The sequence below is a fragment of the Podarcis liolepis genome (assembly GCF_965112155.1).
Source record: "Podarcis liolepis genome assembly, chromosome: 9".
Lineage (NCBI taxonomy): Eukaryota > Metazoa > Chordata > Lepidosauria > Squamata > Lacertidae > Podarcis > Podarcis liolepis.
Genome location: NC_139564.1, coordinates 34827628 through 34842135, shown reverse-complemented (window position 1 = coordinate 34842135; position 14508 = coordinate 34827628). Strand labels below are relative to the sequence as shown.

Sequence of the window (14508 nt, the reverse complement as noted above, 5' to 3'; positions counted from 1 at the left end):
TACTAAAGATAATCCATACAAGTGAAACAAATATGCGTTCTCATTTCCTCTCCCTCTCCCACCCCATGTCCCATGTATTTACGTAGCTTATTTTAGTTGTTCTTATTGCTTCATACGCCCACGTAACAAGCTGTAGCAATAAAGGATTTGGTTAACAACAATTGTGCTCAGTCACTCTGAATGGGATATATATTTGAGGTGCGTCACTCTCCTGGGAACACACTGAATTGATTAGCAAGTGTTAATCCACACCCAACACAAAACAAATAAAGGCAAGATCCTTTCAAGCCACAATATGGCATGCATCCTGGGATACATGCTTGTCCAGATCTGCAGTTATCAAGAGTGCCTCCCCTGCCAAAATAATGCTTTAAGTTTCTGCTATAAATTGATTGGCGTTGTGTCAATAAATTTGGCATCTATTTATTTTTTTAAAGGATGAGTCAAGTACTTTAGCATAGTATGCAATGTATATAAGAGAGCCCCAATCCTGGCTTTGTTTTTATAAAGAAAAGCAGTTTTGTGAGCCTGGAATTTGGAGCAAAGAAGTGGGCAGGGACTGAGGTGCTTAACTCTTTCTCCGCTTCTACATTCAAAATAGCCTTAATGGGGAATCATTTTCAGCCTGGATGCAACTCTCCAGGTGTCATTTTGACCCTGAGGACCCTGCCCAGCAGTGCCGTCTTTCCCATTGGTGTTAGTGGTTCGTTGTGCTAGGGCGTGGGCCTCTCAGGGGTGTCCTAGCAAGTGGGGGAGCTGCACAGCTTTGCCGGCAGCCTCCCCTTTACCTGCATGCCCACCAGCTGCGCCCCACCAACTATATGGCTGGCGGACGAGCAGCTTCCTTCCCAAGCCCCCACAGGAGGAGAGTGATGCCTGCAGAGGCTGTGTGCAGCTTCCCTCCCAAGCCTCTGCGTCTGCTAAAGGCGACCCTGCTCCCGGTCGTTGTCCTCCTCCTGCTTCCTGGTGAAAGGCAGTGCACAGCCTTCCTGGGCTGCCTTCCCAGGCGCCCCAATGCCAGAGAGCATGTCCGCCAGCACATTTTCCTGCATGATCGCCGCCACCACGCTGGGGATCGGGGCGGTGGGGGAGGCAGAGGACATTTTCTACCACTCCCTCCCTTGTTTTGGAGTTGCTGGGGGGGGCACCAGAGGGATCTTTGCACCATGGCACCAGATATACTTAAGACAGCCCCGCTGCCCAGTTCCCTAATTGGACAATAAGGCCACCAGTGGCTACTAGCCACAATTCCTATCCTCTGCCTTCAAGGTCCTGGGAGCCATGCATGTGCATGAGCCCTGCCTGAAGGTTTACCATGAGCATCTGAGTGTCCACTGTGACAACACAACGCTGGACTAGATGGGCCATTGACTTGATTCTCCTGTTCTTCATACAGTTATTGAGTACCTTTGCCTGGCTGGAATTTGTCCTTGGACTGTAATATTACCTCTCACTTGCCTGTCTCAGCTTCCACCTAGCCAAATCAGTTTGCAAAGACACTTCTAGCTATGGTTTCCAGTTTCTCAAGACACTCAACACACTTCCTCCACCGAATGTAGCTGGGTTAGTCAATATGCCGCCCTACAGATGTTGGACTACAACTGCTATCTTGATCATTGGCTAGGGATGTTGACTAGGGATTTTGGGAGCTGGATTCCACAACATCTGTTCTTGCTTTGTTTAAGAAAAGGGTCTAAACCAGAATTGGTTTAGAGCAGGAACCAATTCTAACATCACACCAAGCCACAGTTATGAAACACCATGCCCTATAGTGTTGGCATATGTTCTATGTATTTGAATTCTACGTATTTGAATTCCAGCAATTGTTTATAGCAATCGGTTTCTTCTGCTTGTAGATTTTTGTGCAAAGTAAGTTTCTTTAGGGATAGTTCCTCATTTTAATAAGGCCTGGTGACTGTGACCATCACAAAATGTAGACATGACACTTATGAAAACCTCAAGATTATGAGGCAAGAAAAAGTCCCAAAAGCACAGGAATCACAGCTACCAAGAGCACAAAAGGGAGAACAAAAGAACTTGTTCCTGTTTAAATGAATTTCATATATATATATATATAAAATCATTTTTAAAAAGAGTGCAAAAAACGTTTTTCTGCTTGGCAGAAGGGTAGTCACAATAGTTGTGTGAGTTATATTTTCTGATGTTACAGTGTTCAAGTGACTAGACTGTTCACACAAGCAATTCATAATTGCAAATGTTATCCAGCCTTCATAGGATGACAATGACAATGTCCTAAAACTCTGGAAGTAGGGATGGGCAAATCTATTAATTTCTGTTTTTCTCAGCTTCACATATTTTAAATGTTGTTCAGTTCTCTACATTTCCACATCAGTTTGCATTCATGAAAATTCACCAGCAATTTGGCATGTGTAGTATATTTGACACAGCCTGACATGTCATGTAGGCATGTATACTGTAAATAATCTCCATATCTACCTGTAAACTGACCAACCTTTCCCCCCTTTCTTTCTTTATTGCAGCCCTGCTGCCACAGCAGTGATTTCCCTGGCATTTGGACGTTACATGTTGGAACCATTTTTTATCCAGTGTGAAATCCCAGACCTTGCTATTAAACTGATTACAGCTATGGGAATCAGTAAGTATCAGTTTTTAGGAGAAATGGGCTGAAGCAGGTGAAAGGCAGAAGAAAGCAAGAATAAATTCTGCACTCAATTAATACAACTCATACGAGACAAATTAAAAATGTGAATTTGTGACTGAATTGTTTTGTTAGTCTTAAAACAGACTGTTCTCAGAGATACTTCATGATGACCAAGGGGTTTATATTTGAGAGTGGGAGACAATATGAAATCAAACACTCTTGCTAGGAGTTGGAGTTGCAGTGGCTGGGTAAGGCTTTTCTTCTGAGGTATGGTAAAGGGTGAAAAATAACCCAGCAGGGTAGGCAAGGTAAGGTATAAATGCAGAAAGCAGCAGCTGGCTGATATCTTTTATTCAGACTAGAGAACTGACCAGATATGGCAATGATACTTATTAGATAGGTGAAATCTGTAACTGGAATGACTGAATCTGTCAGACTCAGAGCTTTCATCCCTAAATCTCCTAAGACAGCTTCTTGCTGAAATAGAATAGCTCTGTCTTTCTGGCCCACTGTCATGATGGTACAGGCAACAGGGAAATGATGTCTACTCTTTATGATCCAAGATGTGAGACACTTGGCACATGGCACCTGGATTGTTTTAGATTGCCTGGAAAAACAAAACACGTTAGTGGTTGGCAAACATTAGCTCAGCTGCAGAGTCTGAAATTTTGTGGCTTGTTTAGCACTGCAGAGTTTATGGCCTACTATTGTAGACTGGGAGGAACCAACTATTTAACTAGTTGAGATGGATTGGTGTGTCCAGACTGATGAAGACTCATTGAGAAAAGCTAGGCCTATGCTGGGCAGTACTTGCTTACACACTTTCAAGGGCCAGTCACACAAACTTGTGATATTTTTCCACTCTCACACTTAACCTTCCCTTTTAGTGTAAAGTGAAATGAGTAGGTCACCTTGTAGTCACAGGTGTATCTGGGGGACACAGTATTCCAGGCCCCATGGTGGTGAAGTTTCCTTTGTCAGTAGAGTATTAAACTTCTGATTATGAGCCTAGTCAGTGTTCAGTATTTGGAGGTCAGCAGTGCAAATTATGGGCTATGGATACTAAGTCCTGTCTGTGACCTTTGATATTATTGAATATCAGTTGTTTCTTGACCAATGTGGCAGCTGACAGGTGCTTCAATATTTGCTCCAGTTTTTACACATTTATCTTCTTCCCAAGCCCCAGCAATTATGCAGAGACTTGATATAGGGGTGAGACTGAATATGAAAAAGGTGACTGTAACTGAATCCAGTAAGGACTGAAATATTAATGTATTCAGGTTATGAAGAGAGCATGGCTACTTGGCATAAAGATGATTTTGGTCTTTTTACGGAGGCCACTACGCAACATAGATTCCACATGTGCTCTAAAGCAGTGTTTCCCAACCTTAGGTCTCCAGCTGTTTTTAGATTACAATTCCCATCATCCCTGAGCACTGGTCCTTCTAGCTGGGGATGATGGGAGTAGTAGTCCAAAAACAGCTGGAGACCTAAGGCTGGCCAACACTGCTTTAAAGTCAACCTCTGGCCATCCTCTGTTGAGCAGAATTAAATCTTCTTGGGTTTGACATAGAAAGTCAAACCGTGAGTCTGGATATATCTCAGAAATCCCCTTGTTCCACATATCCCTTTGCCACGAGACTGCAATATTGCATTGACTTAATATAATGGCAACTGGACCCAAGATTGGATGAACTAGGGCCACATTTTATTAACAACATCTGTAGGAGAAATGAAAAGAACTGGAAGCTATACTTTGAACAGATCCATTAAAATCAATGGAACTTAGGTTAGGGCTTGATATATGTTCCATTGATGTCAATTGACCTACACTAAGTGTGAATAAATCTGGATCCCTAGATTACATCTTTTGGAAATTATATAATTACGTCCTGTGCAAGCGACATTGCCTAACAAGTGAGCAAAAGGGCAAATCTTCAATTTCTGTTTTCCAGCTGCTGCACATATAGTTTATCTATCTATTACAGAACTCCTTGTACTAAGAATATGCCGAAATAGTAAGCTGGGCCCTTATATTAACAGGTATTACAAACAGGCAGCCAGACCCCACATTAGAAAGGAAATTAAAGGCATCAAGAAGGAGTGAAGTCATGCAAGACAATTCTAGTTACACAAGGAAATGCACTCATTTTGCATTTTCTTCAGTTGGATTGTCCTTGAACTTCCAGGTCCCAAAGTTATTTGTGAGTGTGCTTTTCCACCAACCCAAAACGTGGAGAGAGAATCAATACCTGACCACCTTATTCCTCTCTTAATTATGTTAAAACCTAAAGGCTCTATCTAAGTAATTGAATTAAAGCTATGAGCTTTAGAGGTTAATGTGCAAAATATTTCATGGAAAGATAATAGTAAAACAGATGTTTGATCCTGCATTTGCCCCTGGGACAGCGTTGGTGGCTGGATGCAGGAAAGGATTCCATTGTAAACATTTGCCTAGTGTCTTTAATTTGACCACAATGTGTGTATAATTTGGAATGGGATTTCATCACGATTAATTTAATGGGGCAATCTTTGAGATAAACCAGGATTACCGTATGCGCCTTAATTAAAAAGAAAGAATCAGTATGGCAGAAAGGTGGAGTCCTCCTAAAATAATGTCACCTGAGGAGGGAGATAGGAGTTCACAGCAAGTGGTTGGCATGGAGACCAAATGAGAGCCTGGGAGTGAGCTGGAGGAGTTGCTGCTTCAGAATGGAGTCTCTTTTAGGAAGCGCTTTGAGAACAAGGCAGGCCGCTGTCAGGAGAGACACTGAAAGATGTGCATGAAGAAGCGATTATAGTAAGGTGAACTGGAATGACTCCAGGATGAGGCATGCTAAACCCTGCAGGGCAAGCCTATTTGCCATTGGAGAATAAAATACTGATCACCAAATACAGTAGAATGTCAGCCCTGCTTTGAGCACACAGGCAAGAAGAAGCACTACCTGGGTCCCTTGAGGTAACAGCACTGTTACCTCTAATGAACTGCGGAGGTGAATTTGCTATGGATCACTTGCTGAGCTAAGATAATGGTTTGAGAATTAGAATAAACAGGAGACCCACTAAGATAAACTAGGGATTTCCAAGCTGCTGCTCTCCAGATGTTGTCAGACTACAATTCCCATAAGCCTCAGCTCTTGTGGCCAATAGTCAAGGTTGATGGGAGTTGTAGTTCAGATTTGTCAGCACATGAATTACTGTGTCTAGAATGTCATTATCCAGAGGCAGTTGCAATTGGTGCATGATCTTCCATTGGTGAATGTGCCACAGAAACAGCTTGGGGTGGATCAGTCAGACTCTACCCTTCCCCCACAACAAGACATCAATCCTGATCCTTTAGGACAAGTCAGATTCTGTCTAGAATAGTCTGAATACCACCTCCATAGTCAGACAAACTTCCACAAGCAGTACTTCTGTTTGGATGCCTGATGAATTCAATTTTTGTAAATTCCAATTTGTACTGTTCTGTCCTGATCTTCACTTCCTTGACTCATGTGCAGATCAGTACATATTTTTTTTTACAATTTTGCAGTTCTGTGAATCATGCAATACAGTTTTTGGCTCACAAAAATATGAAAATGTGTTTACATTTTTTTATTTGTATATTTGTGATAGAAAATGTTGTTATAATAGATTAAAATCACTATATTTATAAATGTTAAGTAGCTCTATTATTTTTTTTTGCAGTGCCCCATACATATCTTTAAATACAAAACTGACACATATGAGATTCCATATCCATTCCATACTTTTCATACTTCCATAAATATATTCTGTGTAATTCTTTGTACCCCTACCTTGGTTTTTTAGTTTAACATACACACCCACACTCCACATTAAACTTAGGAAGATTGTGCAAACTTTGCAGGTGGATGAACACACCAATGTAGTTATAAAAGCAAACCCCATGTGCTGTAATATTAAATGACACCTTTGCTCTCTCTTTATGACTAACTACAAAGCCACAACAGAGCAGCCACAAAACAGGCTGGCAGCCTCACGACCAGTTTGAACATGGCAGAACTTACAATAAAGCCTTGCTATAAATACTGATAAACTGTTCTCAAACAGATGCTGGCTTTTTCATTGCAATAAGCATGACTCACTTAAGAAGAGTGATTTATGATTCATTCCTTGGACTGCTCAGAAAGGAGGCCACAAGATGCTGTGTGAACTTTTGTCATCCACATAACTCAGGTTCTTGCTGGCTATTAACTAACGGAAAATCAAGCACATATTTCTGCAAGGCAGGTCGCTGTATTGAAATGTTGCTACTAAGTGCTCATAGGAGCAAAGATGCTTGGATTACTCATTCATCCCTGAGTTGTATAACTGTTTTCAAGGCAGAGAAGCTGAACTCTTTTTATTCTGATCTTTCCTTTAAAAGACCAAGTCGGTGATTAAAGTCCTTTCATACACTTCACCATGGCTTCTTGTCAGCCTATATATCATTGTGCAATTAGCCTGAAAGAACTGTGTTGCTAACAAATATTACAGTTTAATGTCTTTTCCCCTCAGCATATTACTGAGTTGCTGCTTCTGTCCCACCAAATCAGCATTGGATTCCCACACCTCTTTCAGGGTTCATCTATATTTCTGTAAACACCCCCCCCCCCCGCTTTCCCCCGGGAAAACCCACTGCTTACTATTGAATTGGAGCAAATGTTCATTGGGTTTTCTCCAGATTGACGTTCACTCCAATTTCATGCTAAAGAGAAGGTTTTACAGGGGAAAGCCATTGGACAAGCTGCAAACCACTTGGACACAAGGTTTCTTGACTTGGGACAAGTGTGGACAGGCCCTTAGTTTGTGGCATTGTAACCAAGGATGTATTCAGTTGTGAATCTAAAGAATAGTTCAACATAACAAACACAAGGTTAAATTAATCTTGAGGTTGTGAACTCTGTTGTTTCATGTTGAGGAAGTTGGTGGCCAAGTTGTGTAAAGAAACACCACATGCTGTACACCTATAAAAAATTCCTGTACGTGTGACGATAATTGTGAATCAATATTCTGGCAATATGAAGCATTACACTAGTTCAGTATTTTTAGTATGCAAGTTCACAGCCTCCATCTTGGGTAGTCTGGATTTATAGATCTAACCAGGGCAGATACACAAGGCTTCTGTTGTGTCTGCTAATCTCCATGACTCTGCATGAATCTGTCTGCGCAGTAAATGTGATGGTGGTTTTCCAGTTAACCCAGCCTTCCAGTTAATCCTGAATGAGTAGCTGGACGGAAGAAAATAAACAATATTTTCTTTCTTTGGCTACTGATTGACCATTAATTGCCCTTTTCTTTAAACATAAGGATTAAGTCATTTAATTATATGCACATTTGTAACAACCAAACAATCACTTCTCTGGGCCCAGTACAAACTTCTAAACATGTTATTCTCCCCCTGTAATCCTTTTTCTGTTTTGGAAAAATTGGAGATTGGCCGGTGTCTTTTTAAGATTTTGTATCTGTTGTTTCTTTGGTTTAAGCTCCTTAATCTGATTGCCTACTTTATATTTATAGCTGGTCATGGCAGCATTGTAATGTATATAATATATTTATATTTATACATGAAGAACAGATTCGTCTAGGCCCCTTCACACATTACTCTAGTTCAGTGATGGGCAAACCTGGCCCTCCAGATGTTTTTGGGACTACAATTCCCATCATCCCTGACCACTGGTCCTGTTAGCTAGGGATGATGGGAGTTGTAGTCCAAAAATAGCTGGAGGGCCAAGTTTGGCTAGTTTAATACACGGTGGACTGCACCACTTGCCCTATTCCTACATTGCATGGTTTCCTCAGCCCTGCCATTCATGCTCTGAGCAAGGACAGGCTGCTTGCATAGACTTTCCCTATGCAGATGTCCATGCTCAATGTGTTTTCTTGCTCTCTTGTGGCTAGCCAGATGCCACTGCTCATTCCTGCTTGTCCTACATCTGCACCTGGAATCCTTGGGCAGCTCCCAGGGCCCCAGCATCCTAGCAGTGACCATGCTGGTATCTACCCTGCCTCCCTGAATTCTTTTTTCCCCTGATTGGTCACTCTAGGCATCTAGCTGCCCTTTTAATTTCCCCAAATACCCTCAGCCTAGCATCACTTTGGAAGACTGTGAGAAAGTAAAAATGTAGCTACTGTGCAACCAGGTATCCTCATTATGGCAGAGGAGGAGTGTAATTACTAGGGATGTTAGAGAATTCTGACTGAAGCAGAAATGGGGGCAGAAATCGCCACTGTTTGCAAACAACTTTTCAGCTCAGTCATCATATATGACATCCCTGACGTCATATATAATAGCATCAGGCATAGGGCAGGTTGCTTGACAAAATGTCCTGGTGGGTGAAATCAGTGTGTTTTAGGTTAAAAAAAATTATATGTTTTTTTTTTAAAAAAAATGTTTTAGATGCCTTGAGTCCTGGTCTGTGAAGTGATGATGATGATGATGATGATGATGATTATTAAATAACAACTACAAGTAATTGTATCACCATGCACATAGGGTAGGGAGAAGTGCGTGTGTCTCAGACATGTGAAGGCACTTGAAGTCACCTGCTTGCTAAAGCTAAGCATGTCTGGACCTGGTCAGTACCTGGATGGGAGACGACCTGGTAACCACAGGGAATTCTGCCTTAGGTTCTAGAGGGAAGAAAGGCAGGATACAGATGCAAGAAAACAAACAAATTAATTCATCAGATGGAAACATATTTTTTTTTAAGTCATTCCCTCTGCCCAAGAAACTCTGGGGAATTCCTTCCAGATTTCCCAGTGTTCTTTGGAAAATGTCATTACAGTTGAACTGATACAAAACTGATGTAACTTAGTAGGTAATAGTCTTTTGCTCATGTACTTATTCATACTTAAGAATATGGAAGTAATTCAGGCTCCCCAAGAGAGCTGAAAGGTTCCTTATAACCACCTTGCTGAATGCACATTCCCCAAGGCATCTCTCTAGAGGAAACCACACAGAACCTTTAGGAGAAGAAATGAATGCGAACATTGAGCCCAAAGGGCAATGTTTTGCAGGGCCCATAATTGCGAGGATTTGGCACTCTGATTGTTTTATTCCATTGTTCAATGTTTTCAATGCCATACAAATCTGCAGTTAAATCAAACCAAAGATTACAACTTAAATGGGAAAGTGACATTAATTTTCAGTTTAAAGGCTGAGTTATACCAGTTCATCAATTATCAACACTGAATGGTTCTGCCAGGAAGGAAGAAACTTTAATATCTGCTGTTGAAAGCTTGCAAAGAGATTTATGGCTGGTAGAACGGCAGTGGTGGTGGGGGGAAAGGAGTGCTTTAGCAAAGGCATGTTGAGGAGAGTGGGATGATGAAAAAAAGTGTGTGGCAAGAAGACTAATGAAGGAAACGTTTATAAGGGTAACTCCACTTCTTCTGCAAATGCCTAGAATGCATGCTGGGGAAAGCTTTCCCTTGATGAAGCTTATGGTGCTTTTGGAGGGATGAGTAGCACTTTCTTTTAACTATTTTCTCTTCTTTTCCCCCTTCCAGCAATTGTAATGGTCCTGAATAGCATGAGTGTCAGCTGGAGTGCCCGCATCCAGATTTTCCTAACCTTTTGCAAGCTCGTAGCAATTTTGATAATTATAGTCCCTGGAGTTATGCAGCTAATTAAAGGTATGAAGTGAAAAGTAAATGCTATTTTAAGTGCTTTTATCTCCCCCTTCCCACCCTTGTCCCTACCCATATAGTGCTGAGGCCGGCAAAATCTCTTAATTAGTCTCTGCTTGTTCAACTTAAGCTCCATACTGTCATGTAAATAACTGGAAGTGGAACTATGCTGAGAAGAACTTATATTTACAGCAGCATGCTGATGAGAGCGTATTGAGGCTGGATCCATAATGTTTTAAATGAAGGGCCAATGAGTTGCTCCTCTCAAGAAAAAAAATATTAGGAGGGTAAATGCATTGGAACGGAACTTCCGATAGGACATTCAAACAACTATTTATACTGTTTTCCATTTAGCTCTCTGTGTGTATGCGCACACGCACACACGCATGCGCGGACACACACACACACACTTAGAAGACAATACATAATCTGTGAGCAAAACTCTTCCACAATGTTCTTCATTTATCAAATTCCATTGCAAAAAGCCTTTCCTCCTGCAAGAGGGGAGGGGTTGTGGGCGGGATCCGATGCCTGCCTCATGCAGGGGGCGTTAGCCCCCTGCCCCCCACTCACCTGGCTGGTGCACCATGCCCACGGATAAGCGCCCAACCAGGCGGCTTGGAGGGGGCGCGTGCACCATTGAATGCTTCTTGCTGTATAATTTAGAACAGGGCTGGAGGGGACTTCAAACCCATGGGGCAAATTCAGCCCTTGAGGTCTTCCTCAAATGCTTCTACCTCTCTGGACTGTGTTTCTTGAACTGCCATCATTCCTGTTGTTTCTCTGAATAGAGAGATGTGTCTGTGTAAACCTCTGACTTTTAAAAGGTTTTAAATACATCTTCTTGTGCAATCCAAACCCAGACAAATGGTGATTAGTGGCCTATGGATAGATGAAACAAGCCAAGTTCAAACAATAGCTTTTAAATCTGACTTGTTTCAACTAACTGCACAACAGGCTAACCTGTGGTTAATCTAAAAGAAGGGTAGAAGTTTCCACTTTCCTTCATTTGACCATGAGAAAGGAGGAAAGGAGGAGGATTGTGTGAACCAAGGCACATGTAGAGTTATTTTCATAATGCTAAACTGTGGTTATGAGTTACATCCAAACACAGCCAAACTCTTGATTTAAAATTTTCCAGCTTCTTCCTTCAGGTTTATATTCCCACTGATTGGCTTTCACTTTCAAAACTTTTCTCAGCTTATTCCTCTATGCTGTTTAAACAGATGGCTAATTCTTTTAATTAAGAGTTACTTTGAATCTAATAAGATAATCATAGAATCATAGAGTTGGAAGAGACCACAAGGGCCATCGAGTCCAACCCCCTGCCAAGCACAATGTGCCAGCTGTTTTTAATACCACATGTTTATGGATATAATGTGAATAACTGTTATTGTATTGGAACAAACTGCAATTTCCTGTTACATCCAAATACAAGAACCATGGTTTGTATAGGCTGCAGTAAATTAACAAACCATGATTTGAAACTATGTTATGACAAACTTCTCACAATTTTCCATATTTGGACATCATTGAAAACTGCAGTTTGTTCCAAAATGTAAATGGAAGTTTCATATTTGCCTACTTTGCATATGAAGGAGGAAAAGGGAAGCTGAAAAGCCCCAGGAGCTGCTGGAATTGGGGCATGGCTACTCCCTGTGCTGAACCACTGAACTTCACATGACAGCCTTCTTAGTGAAGAGCCTGCCAAACTGACCCCACCCACCCAGGCTCACCACCGGATCTTCCTAGACTGAAGGGACTGTCAATATATTCCTTTCCTAGCTGAGCCTTGATTGAGCAATAGGCCTCCCTCAGTTCTACTGTAGATTAATAGTAGGGAAAACAAATTAACTGTGCTGGAAGAAAATTGCTAAAATATTACAGGATGTGTTCGCAATGTCCAAATAATGCCCGTAGCAAATTTTCTGACAATTTTCTGTTATACGTTGTGGTAGATATAGCTTTAAGCAAACATATGTTTTTGGAATTCTGCCACTCCACCCCCCCCCCCTTCTGAAGTAGAAAGTTGGGGAACTGCGTTCTGTAAGTATAACTGCGTGTGCTCACGAGGAAGGAATTGTTTTGTCAGTAGGTTTTCTTGTTAGCTGTTCTTAAAAATTAGCAGAACTGCTTTCAAAACAGTCTTCACTGGGAATTAGGGTGAAAGGGTAAATATTCCAAACAGCTGTGGGACATACAGCCTGTTATATGTTTGTAGCCACCTCCTGGGGCCTATTTCTAATATGTTTACCCTTAGGTGTTGGTTCTGATGGTACTGGTGTTTGCTTAAATATAATGTAGCTTTTGCTAATTATTGTGTGTCATGTAGTATGTGAAACACCTGCAAGAGTATAGCCATTAGATTGAATGATTATGCCCTTGTTAATCAAAGGCACTACTTTTGTATCCAGTGTTTCAGTAGTTGTTACTTCTTGTATATGTTATCTCTTACCTGATCTGTGACATTTATTGCAAAGTTGCAAGAGCTTTGTTGAAGTCCCTGGATGGTGTTCATTTGTAGCCAGAAGGTGCTCATTTGTAGCCAGCCAACAGAAGGATGCCTCTCTTCACATGCTTCTGATGTCCCATTTGTCTAAACTTAAAGCAGGGGTAAAAAGGTAAAGGTAAAAGGACCCCTGACCATTAAGTCCAGTCGTGACCGACTCAGGGGTTACGGCGCTCATCTCGCTTTATTGGCCGAGGGAGCCGGCGTACAGCTTCCGGGTCATGTGGCCAGCATGACTGAGCCGCTTCTGGTGAACCAGAGCAGCGCACGGAGGTAGTCAACCTTTTTATACCTACTGCCCACTAATGCATCTTTCTTGATGGTAGAATTTCCTTACCGCCCACTGGTGCTCAATGGAAGGAGGATTCAGCTTGTGCCGTGGAACCCCCTACTGCCCACCTAGAATCCTGAAACTCCCACTAGTGGGCGGTAGGGATCAGGTTGACAACCTCTGGTCTAAAGTATGAGGGGCTGATTACTAAACAGGAATTAGAATGATTTTTTAAAGAAAAACAATAAATGGATCTTTCTCATGGGTGATTATGCTGGTGATTTGCACTCTTTGTAAATTGTTGATATATATTTTAATCTGCTTTTCAGGAGAAACTCAGCACTTTAAAGATGCATTTGTGGGGAATGCAGCCAGTGTCAAAGGATTGCCTCTTGCTTTTTATTCAGGAATGTATGCCTACTCAGGCTGGTAAGTGGTATGACAGGTTAGATTACATTGAATGCCTGACCATTGTATGCTCAATATGCTATTAGGTAAATCTCAGCCAAACCGATGCCCTCTGTAAACTTGGAGCATGGCAGGAGTCTATGATATAGATGTTAAGCTTATGAGATAGATGTAAGTGCTCTGGCGTATGCTTTGTATGCAGAGGGTCCCAAATTCAATCCCTGGCATCTCAAGGTAGGACTGCAAGAGACTCCTGTCTGAAATCCTAGAGAGATACTCAGGTCAATGCAGAAGACAATGGCTATCTAAATGAACCGGTGGTTGCACTTTGTATGAGGCAGCTTGACAGTGCACTCTTGTATGTGTCTTCCCTGACATAGGCCTCCCACTAAGTTCAATGGGACTTATTTCAGGATGAGTGAATATAGGATTGTAGCCTAACTGACTTTTCCTGCGGTGGGGCCCACTTACAATTTTATGGGAGATTTTTGGGCACTCTGAGGTGTACTCAAAAGCCTAATCTGCTGTACAGAGTTATTATGAGTATTAAGTAACAATTATATTGCATGTGAAAAATTCTATATTGGTAAATAAAATTGATTTAATCTTTGCTTTTATAGGTTTTACCTCAATTTTGTTACTGAAGAAGTAGAGAATCCAGAAAGGTATGTTCTTCCCCTCACTTCCTTTTCTTAAAAAAAACTGATCTTAAAAGTCCCACTGCTCTAGAAAATAAATTATGCTCTTTCAGCTAATCTTGCATGCCAGTCAGGTTGCTTTCTCCTTGCAATGATGATATCAGTTTGAATACACTTTTGTTTGAAATTTTGCTAATTATTAGTTCGACCTGACCTGCGTAGGTGTATATCTTTTCTTGTGTACTGAAGACAAAAAGAAAGTAGTTCTCCCCATTTACAGCATGTCAGCAATTTTCTATGGGAAACATTGAATGGATGCCTCTGACATGTCACTGGGAAAGGATAAAGCTTTGAATGCAGATTTCATGGCATATTTAAATGTTGATTTGCTGTGTATAAGGTTGCTCAGTCATAATGTGATCTCAGC

The 14508-nt window shown here is 41.5% G+C and overlaps 1 protein-coding gene across 3 annotated transcripts in view; it reads left to right on the top strand.

Moving 5' to 3' along the window:
• Positions 1 to 14508, top strand: part of SLC7A11 (solute carrier family 7 member 11) — a 96360-nt gene that overhangs the window by 44245 nt on the left and 37607 nt on the right. For all 3 annotated transcript variants that reach the window (XM_083520064.1, XM_083520063.1, XM_083520062.1), the window contains 4 exons: positions 2502 to 2617; positions 10136 to 10261; positions 13365 to 13464; positions 14064 to 14108. In XM_083520064.1, the coding sequence (XP_083376190.1) occupies positions 2502 to 2617; positions 10136 to 10261; positions 13365 to 13464; positions 14064 to 14108 (387 nt within the window). The remainder of the gene's footprint in view (positions 1 to 2501; positions 2618 to 10135; positions 10262 to 13364; positions 13465 to 14063; positions 14109 to 14508) is intronic.